General features: G+C 48.2%; 1 protein-coding gene across 3 annotated transcripts in view; it reads right to left on the bottom strand.

The window, feature by feature from the left end:
- The window catches only part of MN1 (MN1 proto-oncogene, transcriptional regulator), a 215,046-nt gene that overhangs the window by 67,886 nt on the left and 128,051 nt on the right, over positions 1-19,109 (bottom strand). The window contains exons 2-3 of one of the 3 annotated variants that reach the window (XM_075898903.2): positions 13,054-13,168; positions 12,078-12,419 (exon numbers count right to left, since the gene is read on the bottom strand). The exons of 1 other annotated variant lie outside the window; for it this stretch is intronic. In XM_075898903.2, the coding sequence (XP_075755018.2) occupies positions 13,089-13,168 (80 nt within the window). In that variant the 3' untranslated portion in view covers positions 12,078-12,419; positions 13,054-13,088. Of the gene's footprint in view, positions 1-12,077; positions 12,420-13,053; positions 13,169-19,109 lie in introns of those variants that run through there. One more of the 3 variants, XM_075898906.2, reaches the window with a different exon arrangement.

Raw genomic sequence — 19,109 nt, forward strand, 5'->3', positions numbered from 1 at the left:
CCTGCCCCCGGCCCTTTTGAAAGGGCTGCAGATTGGCGTCTCCGGCTGGCCACGCCCCCTCGCGCGCCATCCTACTTCCCGGGCGCTCCCGGATGACATCACGAGAGACGTCATCGTGGTGCATCTGCCCGGGCCGCCGATCTCCGGCCGCAGTTGCCATAACCGCGAGCGGCACGGCCCCAGCGTTCTCCACAGCCGACCTGCTGCCGCCTGTCATCCCACCTGTCTGCCCCGTCGCCCATCCCGCATTTATCTCAGTGCGGGGCAGCACGGCTGGGCCGTCTGCCCCGTCACAGGGGGATATTGTGAAAGCCAAAAATATAACTGGGCTCAACAAAGAACTTTAAGTTCCTGCGGAGTGCCTAGGGCATAGCTCCCTGAAAGGGTATTAAACAAGATGGTTAGAAACACAGCCCCGTGCTCCAAGTGTTCCTAAAACTCCAAATGCCAGAACCACCTGGCACTGGCTCTGTGTCAAGACAGGCTACTGGGCTATATGGCCTTTTGGTCTGACCCAGCATGGCTGCTCTTACGTTCATATCAGCTGTGATGTCAGACGAGGCCTCTCCCAACACACACGTCTCCACATGCAGTAAAAGCAGCCATGCTTTTGGCTGGTGCTGTTTGCATGTAGTTTGGTCCTGACTGAAAATCTGCCCTCACTGACCCAAACCTGCTCTCCTGCACCAGGGCTGAGCAGTCTCTCCACTGTGAGCAGAAAGAGAGAGGTAACAAGTAGCTTCATTTTTACTATTTGTATTTGACCTTTCGATATTGTTTGCTTTTTCCAGCATAATCTCTTAAGAACATGACTGATGATTTATAGAAAAAGAATATCTGTGCTGTGGGCGCTGTGCAAGCCCTCTCTCCTACTGCTTTGGCGTGATTTACTTTTGGATTAGCCTCTGATAGAGAAGGGCTCGGCTGATGATTCTTCCTCATATATCAAAAGGGAAATCCTTAAGACATCACTATAAAACAGCAGGAAAGAGCACCTGCCTGACTCATAAACTTATATGATGTGGTTTAGTCAGATAGGCCATCTGCTTCCCTTCTATACCCATATGTCCTTTGCTGTCCCCTACTCCCTCACAGTTACCTCTCATGATTTTCTTCTTTACTTCTAGGAAGCTAACATAAAAGAGAATGAAATGAATGATAAAGTTTCATGCAGATAGGAACAAGTGAAGTGTCAACTGCCTGTGCCTCCTACTTAATACAGTAAACAGCCCAGATGAAATCCAGGGTACGCACAGCTCTGAATTAGTGAATGGGCCAAATCCCACTTTCACTTACAGCTGTGCAATCCAGCTGACTCAGGGGGACAGGACAGAAAAATGTCTCCCCTTCTGGGTTATTCATGTCAATTCCTGGACCTTCAGAGGAGTGGGGCAGGCTCTTGAGCACAATGGTCCTAATCCGGCAGCACACATTGCTCTCATGCATTTGGGTCCTGGTTTTAGAGGCTGGAAGAGAAGCTTAGGCATTTCTTATTGCTAGTTAACACTCCACGTTTGTGCTTGCAGGTATGAGTGCACACGCCAATACCATCTCTGCATGTATAATGACAGTAAGGGCACATGAAACTGTCGATGCAAAGCAGCCCAAATAAATGGGTCTCTTACTTTAAGGATAAAAAGTGAACAGAGTGGAAGGAAGGGCCTTCCTGACATTCTGCTTTAACGTCCCTGTCATAGGTCTGTACACTGGTACTGCAAGCCCATGTGCCCTTGAGCAAATCACTGGCACCCACTAAATTACGCAAGGAAATCACATGAGAAAGTGTCATGAACCCTGGACAGCACAGGTCTTGGGCCACTGCCCGGGCATAAGGGCAGAGCCTGTCTCATTCCACTTTGCCGCATCCCCAGCTCCCTGCACCTTTCGGGTGTGCCTGAAACTCTTGGATGACTGGTAAAAAGTGGTCCAAATGAGGGAGATGGTGAGTGCAAGTGCTTGGGCCTGGAAGAGATGAAGACTGTCCCTGAAGGAGCAGGAACAGCCATTTACATTTCAAAGGTAGAAATGCTGCAGGGAGCATGGGGCCAGTGGGGGACTCAAGCAGTCCTCTGCTGGTCCCATGCTCCCTGCTTTTGAAATGTGCAAGAGCCTCATCCCCAGGCTCTTGTACATTTCCAAAGCAAAGTGCATGCCGGGAGCGCAGGGCCAGTGGAGGATTCAGGCAGTCCCCTGCTTGCCCCCTGCTCCTGGGCTATGTCTACACTGGCAGGTTGTTGTGCCAGAAATATGCAAATGAGGCTAAGTGTGGAATATTGCTTAACCTCATTTGCATACCTAATGAGCCTCCATTTTGCGGAAAAGGCTCTTGCGCCAGGAGTGTCTACACTGCCCCTTCTTGCGCAAGAAAAACACTTTTGCGCAATGCTGCTACACTGATTATTTTCAGGAATAAGGGCATTACACAAGAGGGTTTTTCTTGAGCGAGAAGGGGCAGTGTAGACACTCCTTCTGGCACAAGAGCCTCTTTTACAAAAATGGTGGCTCATTAGGTATGCAAATGAGGCTCAGCGATATTCCACGCTTAGCCTCATTTGCATATTTCTGGCGCAACAACCCGCAAGTGTAGACATAGCCTTGAAATGCTTCTGCTTTTGTCTTGCTACATTTCAACGGTGGAAGCGCCACCAGTTCCCCACTGCACCCCCACCCTCTGCCCCCATGGAGACAAGGCTGGGAGGAACTGCTTTTAAGCTGGCTCCCTCCGCCCCTTGCTGCCTCTCTCTGATAGAGGCAGCTGGGGGAGGGAGGGAGGTGATTAGTCGACTAGTCATATACATCCCAAGCAGGATGATCTCATCACACTTTGTCAGTACAGCTGTGGGACTGGGGTGTGCTTGCCCCTCCAGAGAAAGAGAAAACAGTCTGGCACAGGGATCCACTTCACAGGGATACCTGGGGATTCAGAAAGGAGAGTTTGCTGTGGGAAGTGGCAGAGCAGCATTTAAGTAGCGGATATGGAGGTGGTTACAGCAGCAGCAGGGAAACTGCCTGGCCTTCCAAACAACGCATCTGCAGCTCTTGTTTCAAGAGCAGTAGCAAGCAGAGAAACTGTCTGACTCCAGCCCATGGAAAAGGTGGGGAACAGGGGACTCCCACTGTTTACAATGTCACCTGCCTAGTGACCTCTTTGGGACCCAGAAGGCTTACTCCTCAATCAGCCACATGGGTCACCCTATCCCTGTTCAGTGCCAGCCACTAGCTCTTGGGGTTGAGCTGCATTCCCAGGGATTACATGTTGCACTGGCCCTACTCTCAGATGCTGGAGCCAATTGCATGTTGAATCTATTGGACCCGGAGCCCCAGATGCTGGTCCCAATCACATGTTCTGTTGTCAGCCTCCCTTGAGTCTAGGGTTTATTGATGTAGCTGCTGCCTGGCCCACTGCTCAAATCAGCTGGTCTCTAACACACCAAGGAGGGCCGTGTATGGCACATCTGCCAGAGGCACCACCAGGAAAGGGGCCTGTGACAAACAAGTACCCAAGGACACACTCTACCCAGGCAGCCCCAAAGGAGACCCAGACTTGCTCCCTATCCTCTCAACAGGTAGGGGTTGGGGAGTGACAGGACAGGCGCTTTGACCATCTCTGGGATCCCACCGCCCTGTGCTCTGAGTACAGCGGGATGCTGCAGCAATAAGTCAGTATTCAGTGTGACTTTGCTCGTTGTATTTACTGAAATGGATGCAGCTGTGGAAATGCAGCTGCAGAGTCTCCAGAAGGTGGTAAATGGTCCGTTAACTTTTAGTCACAACTCTTCATTACATGTAAGAATAATGGGTTCAGTTCTATTATGTCATTAATCAGCACACTTCCAAATAAATGCAACAGGCAATATTAAATACTATAATAAAACCAGGCCAGCCCCACCACCGCCATCTCGCTCCTGAGGGGCCCGGCCAATAAATCTCGGCTCAGGCTGTAATGCTGATGAAGATGTACATGAGCTCAGGCTGCAAGCCAGGCTTGCTGTGTCTCTGCTTTGTCCTGTTTGGAGATGGAGGGGCAGGCTGCTGCGCAGTCCGAGAGGCTGCAGTTGGTGCTGGCTGGGCTCTGTGAGTTGAATGCTAAAAAAGTGTTTGTTAAAACAGAGTCCAAAGCCCCCTTGGGCAGAGGTGCTGGGAGCTGCGCTCCGGATCACCATGTTCCAAGCTGATCACACACAGCACTCAACTCTTGCTGGCTTGGTTGCTGTTCAGTGCATTGGCAGATCTTTGGGGCAGGGACCACATCTTTCCATGTGCCTATGCAGCGCTCAGCAGAACAGGGTCCTTCCTGTGGGGTTTCTGGCTGCTCCTGCAACACATACTGGTCCCATACTGGGGGGGAGGGGAGATGTGCTCAAGATCGAGGTGCATGCTTGACTGGGGGAGGGGAACTGCCTGGATGGTGCAGATCAGTCTTGAGGAGCAATGGCAGTGGTGTGTGGAGAAGCATGCACAGGCGATGGCTGCACTAGGGTGCAAGCAGAGAGCGACTGACCGCACTTACCAACATAACTCAAGTGTCCACATTCAGAGCTGAATGGCCCCATGTTTCCCCACCTCCAGCCATGCAGCCCACCTGAAAGCTGGAAACTTACTTGGTAGGTTTCAGCATGGAAGGCTGCAATTGGAACCCAAAGGATTCTGGTGACCAGCTGGGTCCCGCGTTGGAAGCTTTCCCAGAGTGAGAGCTGCTTTGTGTCAGCTCTCTGCCTCAGAGCTCTGAACTATGCTGTGTTTCATGGAAGAGAGTCTGTGAGCATCCTCCATACTAACTCGCTTAGTGCCCTGTGGAGGCCAGCAGGCTGGGGTCTTACAAGTCAGCAAGAGGAGAAGACAGCTAGACAGGAGATCTGCAAAGGCACAAAGAGTGGACGAGACATTCCTGCCCCTTCCCAAGGCAGGCAGGGTGAGCCGCAGGTTTCCCAGCCAAAGACTTGCATGTGAGCACCTCTCTCCGCCTGTAAAGGAGACGAGGTCTGTGACAGGGAAGTAATGCTGTGTTCCTGCTAGGGGTTGGAGAACACTTTGCCTGCAGATCCCTTCTTTTAACCAGGGCCTTGTTTGCTCAGGCTTTCGTGCTGAAGAGCCTGATCTCTGGGCAGCTTGGCCCCAGACTAGTTTGGATAACAGGCAAGAGCAGGTCAGATCAGAGCTTGTGTGAAGGCCCAGAAGGGAGAAATGCTTTGCCCCCATCCTATGTGGTCAGTCTAACACCTTTGCGTCTGTGGCCTTTGAGGAGGGCCAGAGTCAATGCTTTTTGAGGGGACGGAGGATTAAAGGCAACATGCTTGGCACGGCTAGCAAAAATGCTGCTGCTTCTCTCCCTTTCACACCACTCCAAACAACATGCCTGATTCCGGTCTCCCATGCTCACACCCCACTCTGCATTAATGCTAATGAGCTGCAAGTGCTCTGTTACTATAGACAGATAGGGACTATCTTGCCTGCAAGCAGAGAACCTCTCTGTTTATGGGACCAGTCCTTGTTTGTTTTACAGCATGTCCCAGGGAGATGGATTAGTGAGCAGGTGACAGGGACCACAGACCTGTGACACATTTCCCAGTTATGTGGCACCTTTATCTGTCACATGGATACCATCTCTGCACACATGGTATATGTGACCTTGGTCACCCATTTGGTCACTTCCCCCCAGGTTGTCTGCATTTTTTGACGCACACTGCCCCACATACACAAAGCACCCTCTAATCTGCAAAGTCACTACCCTATCCTCTTTCAGCTCCTTCCCTGCAACCCACCTCTGCCATGACAGAAGCAGTCAGCAGCCACCCCTGAGGGACTCTTGGGGAAAGCATGTTCCTATTCTTTTACATATTTATACTTTTTAAAATACTTTCAATGGATTGCCAGCTGCATAATCTAATCTTGCTTGCTCACCAGCCTACCCAACACACATACACACACACATACACGAATACCCCCCTTAGACTATCCTGTCACTATTAAGGCTGAGGATGGGTTTTCATGCTGCCCCCTACAGCTAAGGGTGATGATTTCACGCCACTCCAGAGCAAGGCCAGCAGCGTGCCCTCTGTCTCTCCTAGGTGTTAGTGATGCTTTTAACTGTTGCAGATGAAACACAGAGCCTCAGGCATTGGCAGGTAAAAAGCATTTCATGTCCCTTTGATGCAGAACACCAATAACTGGGTGACACATTTGTTTTGCATCTTGTTCTGAAACATATAGAGTGACCAGCCCTCTCCTCTCTTCTTCTGTCTCTGTTCATCAGATGGGCACACACAAGACAAGCGAGTGATCGATAGATTCAGATGGCCAGCACTCGCCATGCTGAGCTCTTGGACAATCCAGCCCTTCATGGACAAAGGCCATCTGACCACCAGGCAGCAGCAAGACCCAGAGTCCTGCCTGGCTCTTCAGTGAGCAGTGGGCTGCTTCTCTCACTGTAAAAACTCTTGAGTGGCAGTGTGCAGACTGTAAAGTACTGCCCAGTTCTTAGAGGGCTGGCTGAGAGCTCCACCATGGGCTGAGATTACCCTGGGAACCAGTGAGACTTTCAGAAGCACAGGAAGTCAGTGGAAAGTGTTGTGAAGGCCTGGACTTTAACAGGGTTCAAAAAGAGCTAGTTAGATTCATGGAGGTTAGGTCCTTCAATGACTATTAGCCAGGATGGGCAGGGATGGTGTCCCTAGCCTCTGTCAGAGACTAGGAATGGGTGATGGGAGAGGGATCACTTGAAGATTCCCTGTTCTGCTCACTCCCTCTGGGGTATCTGGAGTTAGCCCCTGTCGACAGAGAGAACACTTGGCTAGATGGACCTTTGGTCTGACCCAGTCTGCTGTTCTTATGTTATGAGCTCCTGGAGGTGGAATTGGCCTATTTCTAGGGGAGGAGTGGCTGAAAATAACAAAAGTGACTGAAGACAATGTCCTTGGAAGGCAAAATGCCAGAGACCACACGTTTCTCCCCTGTAAGAAACGGGCAAAGCCTGTCCTCACAGACTTCTGTCAAGTCACTGAGAGAGGAGATATGGCAAAGGCCCCTGGTGTGGTATGGGTGTCCATGTGGATTGCCCTATAGACACTCTCGGGATTTCCAACCCCATGACCCTACAGCTACCCTCGGGATCCCTCAGCACAGGCATGCTTCCCTAAGCCTCTTTCCCCTGCAAAAGGGGTTAGCAGAAGAGGGTGTCAAGCAGCGGCAATGTTCAGGCAGATTTCTCTGTTGTCCAGTTGCTTTCATCAAGCCATTCAGCCTACAAGACTAAGGGCTACAACTACACTAGCAAAGCCCACCAGTGGAGACACAGCTTATACCAGCAAAAGGCATTCTTCTGATGGTATAGTCAAACCATCTCCCCAGACAACATGAGCCACACTGGGAACAAGAGTCTTATGCTGGTATCAGCTGCGTCTGAAGCTGGGGTTTTGCTGGTATAGCAATGACTCAAGGAGGTGATTTTTTCCATACTTCCAAACGTTTCTATGCTGGCAAAACCTTGTAAAATATGTGTGGCCAAAGTTTGCGAACAGCCCCTGGACCGAACTAGGCTCCCACGAAGTCTCAGGAACTAGATTATCTAGCATGGATAGCAGTCTCTTCTCTTGGTGGGATCCAACAAGCCTTTTCCACCTTTGACTCTCTTAATGGCGCAGTCAGGATTAGAAAGTGAAAATTGTGTTCAAAGAGCCCTGCCCAGGTATGTGACCCCATCAGCAGGATCAGGCAGTCTAGAGTGGTAATTCTACACAGGCGTGCTTGCAAGCCAATGTATGCATGGCTCTGTAGTGTGCACATGTTTACAAGGATCTCATGCAGGCAGCTGCCAAAAGCAAGTAGAAATCAAACCTCCAGCTCGTTGGGGATGAAAAGCCCTCCTGTTATTTAAGGTTTCTTCATTTTCTTCCCTCTTTTTTATTTTATCTCAGTAAGGCTCTGGGAGTTCCATTTTCTCTCTACAGCAGGACAGAGCAAGCAGAAGTTTTTCAGTTCTCTGGAGACATGCCTATAGTCAAACCACAGCATGGATAAAAACCTGCAATAAAAGACCACCCAAAGGACTGGGTACAAGTGGTCCCACAGGAAAGAAAGGTAGAGAGAGGCATTTTGTTTGGAAAGGCTGAGGCACAATTATCCAAAGCAGAAAAAAAAAACAGCATTAAATTTCCTGCTCTGCTTTTCCCTGGGAGAGCTGATAACCAAGGGAGCTCACCAGATGCTGGGCACTCACTGTTTCCAGGTTGAGCAGACTGCCCTGGGTGGCTAAGTGGGGGGTTGTGAACGTGTGTGCACGTGTGTCTATTGCCTATCAACCTTTTTAAGGACTGAGGAGCTCACAAATGCTTCATGTTGTTTTCCCCCTAAATAATTGCTCATTACTGCCCTAGAGCAAATGACCTCAAAGAGCAGCCCCTTTGAAAATACTAGGTTGTTGCAGCTTTCAACAACAAACTTACAGAACCCTTTGCCCCACATCTGCCCTCAGCAACAAAAATGTCAACAGTGTTCTCAAGCAGCTGTATCTACTGCATGTAGTGATGGGTTACTTAGAACCGCTGAGGCCCCTGCACTTAGGCTGGGGGACACTGAGGAATGTGTATTTCCCCGGGTTGACACATCTATAGATTAATATACTGAAATTCTGCCCTCCCTGAGGATATGTCTACACTAGCCACCCTAGTTCGAACGAGGGTGGCTAATGAAGTCATTCAAACTTGCAAATGAAGCCCGGGATTTAAATATCCCGGGCTTTATTTACGTGTTCCCGGGTGCCGCCATTTTTAAATGCCCCGTAGTTCGGACTCCCTGCCTGCGGCTACACGCAGCATGGGCTAGGCAATGAGGAGTAATGGTAGTCTGAAGTAGGGGCTTTAGTTCGAACTACCTAGTCTGTGCCGTGTGTAGCCACGGGCAGGGAGTCCGAACTACCTGGCATTTAAAAATGGTGGCGCCCAGGAACATGCAAATAAAGCCCGGGATATTTAAATCCCGGGCTTCATTTGCAAGTTTGAATGACTACATTAGCCACCCTAGTTCAAACTAGGGTGGCAGTGTAGACATACCCTGACTGATGCTATGTCTAGACTGCAGGCTCCTTGAGCAAGAAGCTTTTATTGGAAGAGATCTTCTGCAAAAACTTCATGCGCAAGACAGCGTCCACACTGCAAAAGCACATCAAAAAAGCGATGCGCTTTTGCGAAAGAGAGCGTCCACACTGTATGGACACTCTCTCAAAAGTAAGTTCTGATATCTATCCACAGAATGGCCACCAGGGCACCTGTGCTTTTTCCTCTTTCCTGTTTTTGCGCAAAAAAGCCCTCTTCCCCATCCACACACACCTTTGTGCAAAAGAGCTCTTTCGGAAAAGGCGTTCTTCCTCATAGAATGAGGAATACCTATGCCAGAAAAACCCTTTTGTTCTTTTGAGTTTTTTGTGCAAAAACCTGCTGGAGGTGTGGAAGCTCCAAAAAAACTCTGTAGTGTGGACATAGCCAGAGGGAGGCAGATAAAACAGGACCTGCAAATGGAACTCACTGGTCAAGGTCCCCATGCAGCTCCAAAAGCATCCTGGAAACCAACAATAAAAAGTGGAAAAAGAGGCACACATTAACTTCCTTACTTTTTCATTTCTGACACAGATTGTTTTCCCCTCATTTCAAAGAATTTAAAGCTAATGTCTGGAGGGCAGAAAAATCTATTTCCCAATATGCCTGCTGCAGCTTTTTCACCAATCGACTGCCCTTCCTGGTACAATCAGTGGGACATTGATTTTTTTTTTTTTTGTTAGCGCATCATCCAAAAATCTATCAATACAAACAGCATCTTTGGGGGGAAAAAACCAAACAGCCATCCAAGATGAGCTGCTTTACCCCCTTCTCACTCCCACCCCATTAACACTAGCAGTGCACAGCCAGGCCCAGCCCCCCAGTAACAGCCCCTGGAAGACAACCAGCTCACACCTGGGATATGCAGCTCACTGAAGGGCCAGGCTCTCCCACCGGGTTGTGAGTCCAGCAGGGATTGATGAAGAGGATGCATAAGGACATACCATTAGCACATTGCTGACATTGGGCCCATTTTGTTGACCTTTGTTGATTTACCATAGATACCACATAGGGCAGGGCCGTCCACCTGTAGGGCTGTGGGGTGTAGAGAAGCCTGGCCTGGGCTTTGAGATGTATGCGAGAGCAGCAAGGTGTCATTGCACCCTCGGGATGTGCAGGTAGCAGGCTCTCCGCTCCTCAAGAAAACAACACGAAGGAACTCAAACAACCCCCCTTTCCTCCCAAGAACAGAGCCCAGAGACACCCGTGCAATGAGAGGCTCTTCTGCCTGCTGGGTCTTCCTCATGGGGCTGTCAGGGGTGTGGACTCATTAACATGGTAGGGGCAGATTCACACACATTGATTCCACAGAACATGGAGTCATCAGCCTTGTGTTCCACTAGCATTGTCCATAAAGGCTCTACATGCAGCCAGGTAGCTGGGGTGAGGTACTGAACCCTAGCTACAGCATGTCACATCTAGGGCCACTGGTGAGGTTGGGTGATCTGATGTAGGGTTTAAAGTTTTTTTTTTTATATTGGGAACCCTGAATGGCAATGGCAATAGATGCTAGAAATTAATGTTATGAGCTGGGTTGATTAAAAACCCATTGAGATTAATACCTGTGAACTCACCCTTCAGCTAACACTGCCGCAAGCTGTGTGCCATTGAAGCTAAGGTCTTCACTTCCCAGAAGATCAACACTGCTCCCATTGGCCTCTTGAAAATAACGTAGCTGGAGTTGTAATAGAGATGTAGCCATGTTAGTCTGGTCTTGCTGAAACAAAAGACAGGACTATGCAGCACTTTAAAGACTAACAAGATGGTTTATTAGGTGACAAGCTTTCGTGGGCCAGACCCAATTCCTCAGATCAAATTGTGGAAGAAAATTGGCATGACCATACATACCAGCTGGAGTTGTCCATCTTAATTCAAACTTCTGCATAAGTATCGACATAGCCAAGGTATATGTGAACCGTAGAATATGTGCAGAGAGAGATCTCAGAAACTGACGTCAGACAATAACAGACTGAGGGAGCGACACAGCTCGAAGGACCCTGGAAAAATCCTGGTAGAGGTTTTGGGCAAAGGTGCAGGCTAGAAAGAGCATTTGTGGTGCTGCGAGCAAAAGAAGCGGTTTCTTGCTATTTGGCCACAGCCAGCCAGCTTTGTACGTTATTTATCAATAAACAAAATTGCAGCACCCAAATACTGAATGACCAGAGATTTCAATTCCCAGCTGAAACATGCACAAGCCCCAAACTGTGAGTAGCTGCTAGAGGGGCCACAGGGGGCAACAATAACACATTCATCCATCTTCTCTGCCATTTTCCATCCTGCTGAGCTATCCTGAGGACTATGTCTGGCCTCTTCCTTTCCATAGGGGCCCTCCTGCCCTGTGGACGGAAAGTGAGTGCTGCCAATCCTGGCCCGGGATCAAGGTGTCCCTTTAGGCTGCCCTTGGGAAGCAGAGTACATCCTGGTGCCCTTCTCCAAATGGACACCTTTCCTCTTCTCCTAGGGGAAGGAATGCTCTTCCTGTCAGATTCCTGCTGTCCCCTCCCCTGTGCCGCCCTGGAACACAAGTTATCAAGCTGCTGGGTACCCCTCAATCACAACTACCAAACATACCCATAGCTCCATCCCTGGGCTTTTATGGCACAGCCCTCCCGTCCCCCTTTTTCTGTACATTATCGAATGTAGGTGTCAGATGTCCAGACAGAGACCTTGTATTCTCACCATCTGCAAAGCATTAAGCACCTTTCCAGTGATACATAAACAAGGTATGGGGCTAAAGGGGCCAGTGGTCTAACGTGGCACAGCAGGAGATGGGATAGCCAATGAAGCAGATTGGTATAGCAAGTAGGAATCCAAATTCCAACCCTGGCTTTGTATCAGAATATGCTCACACATATGACACGCTAGCTATAGGGAGGCGCCAGGCATGAGAGGCAGGAGTTGGGGGAGTCAGACTACTGGCAGGATGGTTAGCACTCCAGGTAGATCTCCAGTTCCCTGCACAGATTCGATGCACTTGGCAAAGAGGAGAACCAGAAATGAATTTAGTAGCAGGGTATCATCTCTAGCAAGAAGACAGACTCAAGGAAGCTGTACTGTCCAAGGAGGAAGCGGCAATGCTGACTTGTGCTGAGACAGAGATGCTCCACTTTAGCGCATACTGCCATTGCATGGGAATGGCAGGAGTCAAGTTCACTTGTACTAGAGATGTGATTGTAGGTGTGCGTGGCAATAACTGTCTCCTGCCACTATACTAAATCAAATACTTCATTTGACAGTCTTGGCACCTATTAACACCTGTGCGGGAAACTGCTTGTGCCTCCTCTTGTCCACAATCCTCGGCATTGCTTCTTAATCAAGATATCTTCTCCACTAGGAAAAAGAAGGAGCAAAACATTTACATGTGTTTTCTGCTGCAATCAGATTACACAAAGGGCAGTGCTTTGGAAAGGACCCACCGTCGCAGCACACTGTGCTAATCCAAACAGCCTTAGGTCTGCCCTTTCTTTGGGTAAGGAAAGGATGAGAAGAATTTGCCGGCACATGGAGACACTATCTAATCCTTCATTTATTTGTTGTTGTGTGTATAACAGTTGAAGAATCACTAAATAGCCTGGTGATATTTTGGTTTAAGGATTACTTTTCCCTCACTTACAACACTTTGGAAGGATAGTCTGTATTTGGGTTGGCTATACACATCTCTACTGCTACCAAAGAGTATCATTTCTGTCATTAAGCACCCAGGAATCCCAAGCAGAAAAGCTGAGCTCCAGACCCGTTAGGCTGAGATGTACACTCCAGGGCTATTTGAGTGGGTACATTTCCAGCAGTGTGTTGGCATTACTGCATAAATCCTGTTACCAACTCCTGGACCTGAATTTTCTGTCTGAGCATCTCCTGTGCACAGTTTTAAAACTACCTTACCATTTGCATTTGTTTCCAGAGGCCAGAGCTCCAAGTGTTTTCCTGGAATTTAGAAAAAAAATTTCCACAGAATGTAAAGTACCTTCTTGCCCAGAATTCTCCAGCTTCTGATGTGTTTTATGTTTTCTTTTGTGTGAATCTAAGTGGCAGAGTCTCCATTCTCTCATGTTTCACAGCTGGATTTGCCCTCTTCTTCCCTATGATACAAGGGATTGGTTTGAATTGATTTAATTGGCAATCATAGATCACATCGTTCAGATAATTCAGGCAGAAATGACTTTGTAGCTCAGGAGAAAGTGAGGTGGTGACCCCTTCATGACACCTCCTACCAAACACCTTCGGTCTGTTTCTGCATCAAGCAGCTTTGAAGTGGGTTGGAGATGTCCAGTGCTTTTCTTCCTTGCAGCGCAAAGTCTGTGGTTTGGATCCATGGGCATTGGTTTGAAAATGAAAGCGTGAATAAAATTCAACATCTATACTAAGTGACATCCTCCCTCCCTCCTGTCCTCCCCCCCAATGTGCTCCTGGAAAAACCATTGGGTTTTGTATACGATGCACTAGTTTAGCCAAAACAAGTCATCTGTGGTGATGAATAAAGCTGTGATCTCAGGTATCCCATCAATAGATGACTTTGTATTTTCTAATTGCTTCCAAATTTCCTGCTAAGCCAAGATACTCAGGGTAAATAGCCCAAGCTGCCTTTCTGAGGTTTTCAGAACTCTGTTTTTCCTAATTATGGTCTATTTTTTTAAATTAAAAAATTCCAGATGTTGTTACAATCACTGAAGGCAACATACTCCCATCTGCAATATCCTGCTGAAAGGAGGTTATTCCTCATCCACATAATCGCTGGGCATCTCCTAATGTCTCTCGGCATCTCAATAGGTTGCACCCAGTACACAGTTTATAAAGATCTTTAAGGTCCTTCTAGATGAAGCCAGTCTATAAAGGTGAAGTCTAATAATAATTATCATCATTAATAGGTCCCGATTCACATTTTGTTCAATAATTGGTCACCTAAACTCCAAGCTCCTTTCCAGTTTTACACAAGGAAGATACACAGGTGTAATTGAGTTTCACACATTCTCCTTTAAAGGGACAAGATCAGCTTATGAATCAGACATCCTTCTACATTTTAAAATCTTCCACTACTTTAAATTAAAATCAACATCGCTAAAATGAAAAAAAGAGAAAAACATTTTTCTCTGCTCCTGTATACAGACAGTCATGTTGTTTCCCTGCCCAGTTAGTCAATTCCCCCTGCTGTTTATCAGGATCTTTCACACAGCAAATGTGCAGGGGAAACATTTTGGAAGTAGGAGAATCTGATTTTTAAAACCACAAGAACTGGCAGAAGAACTGAGCAGCAAACGAAGCACATAAAACTACCGGCAACTCTTACAATTTATTTTAATGGCTAGGGTCCAAATTGCCTGCATCCCTTTACACTGTTTGTTCTGCTTCTGTTCAAATTAAGGTTTTAAAGTTCTTGGGGCAAGAAGTTTTACCTTCCTGTTTCTAAGAACCACACACACCTATTGCGCTATATACAATAAGTACCACACAGGCAATAAAAACCATAAGGCTGTGGAATTGTCGCCCAGGAGAAGTAATGGAAACTATCACGTGATGAGGATAAAGAGTAACAGGGTCACTTTCATCAAACACTGAACAAGGAACTTGATTAGAAGAAGGAAAACAATATTATCCATACATATAATCAGTCTGATATTTTTCAAATTCCTTGTCTATAGAGGGATTTTATAGCTGGCGATAACAGATCATAGAATATTAGGACTGGAAGGGACCTCAAGAGATACACAATGGCAGAATAATACAGCAATAAACAAAGTAGTGGGGACAAAATGTTTATAAATTATGTAGGTAAAGCCTTCTGCTGAAAATGGCAGAGGGGTTTGTAGTGTCCAGGCAATCAGTGCCAATTCAGCCAGAGAACAGACCATCATCCTCTTTGGCAAATTAATCACGAGCTGCCAGACTGCAGAATTCTGTGAAGAGGTGGATAGAGAGGTGTGGGAGTCGGGATGTGTGTGGGAGTATATATTTGGAGAGGTCACTGAAGTGGAATCAGTGGAGTTGCATGGGTGAACCTGACAGCAGAATTTGACTCATAAGGTATCTTACTCAAACCACAAAGCATCCATACCTATTACCTCTTGCTTGAGTGTCAGCACATGAGCAAAACTGGCTCTTGACCCCTTTACTAAATGGATCTCTCCTAGAGCTAGAAAGATGTCCAAGAAAAACAGAGCTGCTGGAAAGGATGTTGTGAAGTAAGGAATCCCTGCTCTGACACAGAGCACTAACCCTGAGGCAGGATTAGCAGGGAGAGATGAAAGACCAGAGCTGGCCAAAGCTGATTTCCTCCTTTACTGTCTCTAAAGAAAACAGTCGCTGATTTGCAGAGCCTGGCAGCAGCAGTTGGAGACACATCCCAGCTATAATTCTGACCCTTTCATGGTAATGGGGCTGAGATGGAAAGTCAAATAGCTGCTGCCATCATTGGATAAGGATCTTCCAAGGTGCATGAACCTATCACATGCCATAACTCACCAGAAATGCTCTATATAGCTATGACCTCTGAGGAAATACAATAAGAGCCTCCTTCAAATAAGGGCCCCCACATAAGTTCCCCTCAATGATGAATTTACCCTTTAACAGCAGCAAGTCTGAAGAGCAAAACACCACATGACTGGGCATCAGGGAGTGCCATCAATGTCAGACTGCTCCAGGCTGAAACGACTTCTTCATGACAGGACAGGCCTATAGATAGCAACGGGCAAGTGGCTGCACTGCTCATTCTCTGCAATGGCAGAGAAGCCAACCTGAAAAGCAAACTGCGACCACAACCACTGTTAACACCAAAGCAAGCAACACAGGTTACTGGAAAATCAAACCCAGGGGGGCTTACAATGCACTTCCCAGAGTAAGGGGAATAGTGAAAACTAAACTCAATGGAAACACTTGTATCACAGGCCGGGCGCGAGTGCCAGAGTGTCTCCAAACTGAATGTGTCCCATTCAGCCCCAGAGAATGAGCTAAACTTCCTCTTTCTGGGGCCTGTTGTGAGGTTCACTGCGTTTCTCACCACACTGTCACGACAGGTTTGTCAACACACTGTCACGACAGGCAGGCACTGGGCCCTACCTTTACGTTAGCTGCCTCTGCATGATTTCAACTAAACCTAGTTCACATGCCTGTAGGAAGGAAGTTGCCCATCTGAAAAGATCCATCCCACAACACTTTCTCTGAGGTTTTGGGAGATGTGAGTTGGAAGGAGGAACCAGTGTGGACAGCGCAATGAAGACCAACACAAGGCCTTGTGATGGCTCGAGCAAATCCACACCGCTTTGTAATGATGATGACAACCTGTACTCAAATCCTTCTGTCTTCCTGGGTTCAGGGGGAGCCTGGAAGCACTTAGGTGAAAGGCAAATAGCCCAGGTACTTCTGACCTAAAGGCAGCTCTGATCATTTCACAGGGAAGTCCATCCCAAATCAGTACTCAAGAGATTTGGGGGATTCAGGCAAGGTACAAAATGCACCAAAGCCAAACCCTCAAGTTCACCCACTGCTGCCTTCACACACTGTCCCAACTAAAACTACACTCTGCTCTTTGGATGCACGCACTGATCTTCTGCTGAAACCAGAATGTGGACACCCCCACCTTACTGTATCCATGTGGTATCACAGCAGGGTGCTGATTCCAAGGGCTCTGCTGTGTTACCGGAAGTTATCCATTCGCTCAGTGAAGTACAGTGGCAATAAATGAGAACTACACTGAGGGCGTGTCCACACTTCAGAAAAGATTGACCCTCTGGAGGTCAATCTTCCAGCATTCGATTTAGCGGGTCTACTGTAGACCCCCAAAGTGAACACTGAGGGCAGCCCCCGCCTGTGTCCTGTACTCCTCAGTCTGTGAGGAATAAGGGAAGCCAACCAAAGCGCCTGCTCTCGTAAGCCTCCCACAGTGTAGAAACTATGGCAGCTAGGCGTAAAGAAAGCTGAATCCAGCTATGCATTGTGCTTAGTTGGATGGTGTTCTTAAGCGGACCTGCCTGGTCTAGTGTAGGCCTAGCCTGAGTGCTGGCCAAACTTTTTTTTTTCATTTCCCTGACCCGAGCCCAAGAGACGAATGAGAAGAATGGCTGTTATAAGGAGGAAGAGAGAAAAATTGTCCTCAACCTCTGAGGACAGGACAAGAAGCAAATGGCTTAAACTGCAGCAAGGGAGGGTTAGGCTGGACATTAGGAAAAAACTTGGTTAAACACTGGAATAAATTGCCTAGGGGGGTTGTGGAATCTCCATCACTGGAGGTTTAATAAGAGCAGGTTAGACAGACACCTGTCAGGGATAATATTTAGTCCTGCCTTGAGAGCAGGGGACTGGACTATAAGATCCCTTAATGTCTTTTCTAGTCTGTGAGTCTATATGGTCCAGTTGCTATAGCTTTCTAGCTTCTAACAACTGGGTGGATCTCTGTTGCTGACAGCAGCAAAACTTCTAATGGATAAACACCCAGAATGGTCTAGGGATGGGGAACCTAAGACCTGGGGGCCTGTCTCCATGCTGACATCACAAACAGAAATTAACATCCACAAGAATGCCAGCAAAGCTCATGAGAGAGGGAAGACATTTCAGGATGGTCTGTAACTAGCTATTACCCAGTTCTTGTAGTGTAATGCAGAACCAGTAATCTTTTGCTGTATCTGGGCATCCAGCAACAAAAGCAGAATTCAGTCAAACAGAGAATATCTCTGGGATGCTGGCTCAGAACTGGACCAAGATGGTAGGATGCCATCTGATACCGACTAGGTGACCTACCTGAAACCAACAAGTGGTCCCACCTATGTTCTAGCAAACAGGTGTCTGTAGCAGTTGCAAATGTGCTGGCTGCAGCCTCAGCAGCTCTCACCCTGAGGGGAGGGAGGGCTGACAGAGCCCTGGCGCCTTGGCCAAGCTCTCCATTTAGCAAGAGGAGCAGTAATAGCAGAACCAGGAGCAGCAGGCAGCAATTGTAGACTCTCTAACTGGCTCTTTGGCAGCATAAAATCCTGAGTAAAAGACCCTGTTTTCACTGGCAAGTTCTGGTTTCATGTTTCTGATCTTTTAAACAGCAGAGTTCAGCAGAATCTGGTCATCAGCTCCCTGAAGTGACTTTTGTTACTCTACTGCCAGGCAGCTAAGCCCTATCCCCGAGGCTACGCCAGAACCCACCCCACCACCTTACCTCAGGGCATCCCTTATCCCTCCTTCCCCAGGGCGAGGGGGAGACTAGAACCCAAAGCAAGAACCCACCCCACCCCACCACCCTACCTTCAGGGCGCCCCTTATCTTGCCTTCCTAATGGGGCAGCTGGTGGGTTAAGGTGCTGTTCACAGGTGGGCAGGGATTGAAACTACAACCCTGGGGTCCCCAGACGAATGCCTGATTTCCTTACATTAGCAGTTCCAAGCAAGGAACTGGGGAGCAACCCCCACAGCCTGACAATTATCAGTGTCATTTGGCAGGTAGAGAGGGAAGCCTGGTTCCCTAGAGGAAACAGCATTTTCTCTCTTCCCCATCCTGGACCGAAGCCCCTAGTGGAGAGAGCTGCTCCATCCTATGAGAGCAGCACATCTCTGAGGGCAGACCAGGCCCTGGGTCGCTGACAGCTCCCAGTTTGCAACAGACCATGGCAGAGACACACTCTGCTCTGCCTGCCCACCCACTCCACTGGGCCTCCAAGCAGCCCCCAGAGTCCACCTGCCTGATTCCAGTACGGGAGAAAGAAGCAAGAACAACTGTGGTGCTGTACAAACAGGAAGAGGCTGTGTGGGCAGGAAAAGGGTTAACAGGTGAAAGTCAATGCCCCCCTCTTCCAGTCAGCCAATATTTCTATCAATACATTATGCAGCAGCATCTAATAACAATGACACAGAAGCCAGAGCTATTTCAAACAAACCAATCAATTGCATGAACGTAATCCACAGCACACAGAGCTGGTCCTGGGGCAGGAACAGAGCCAGGCCCAGGAGAGAGGGAGTTTTAGCTGATAGAGTGCACTGGGCCCAGGCAACAGAGACGAATGGAAAGGGTCCCTTCTTACAAGGATTAGTCCTCCTGCTGTGGGGCGTC

The sequence above is a fragment of the Pelodiscus sinensis genome, chromosome Z, assembly GCF_052426305.1.
Source record: "Pelodiscus sinensis isolate ZL-2025 chromosome Z, ASM5242630v1, whole genome shotgun sequence".
In the NCBI taxonomy this organism is placed as follows: Eukaryota; Metazoa; Chordata; order Testudines; family Trionychidae; genus Pelodiscus; species Pelodiscus sinensis.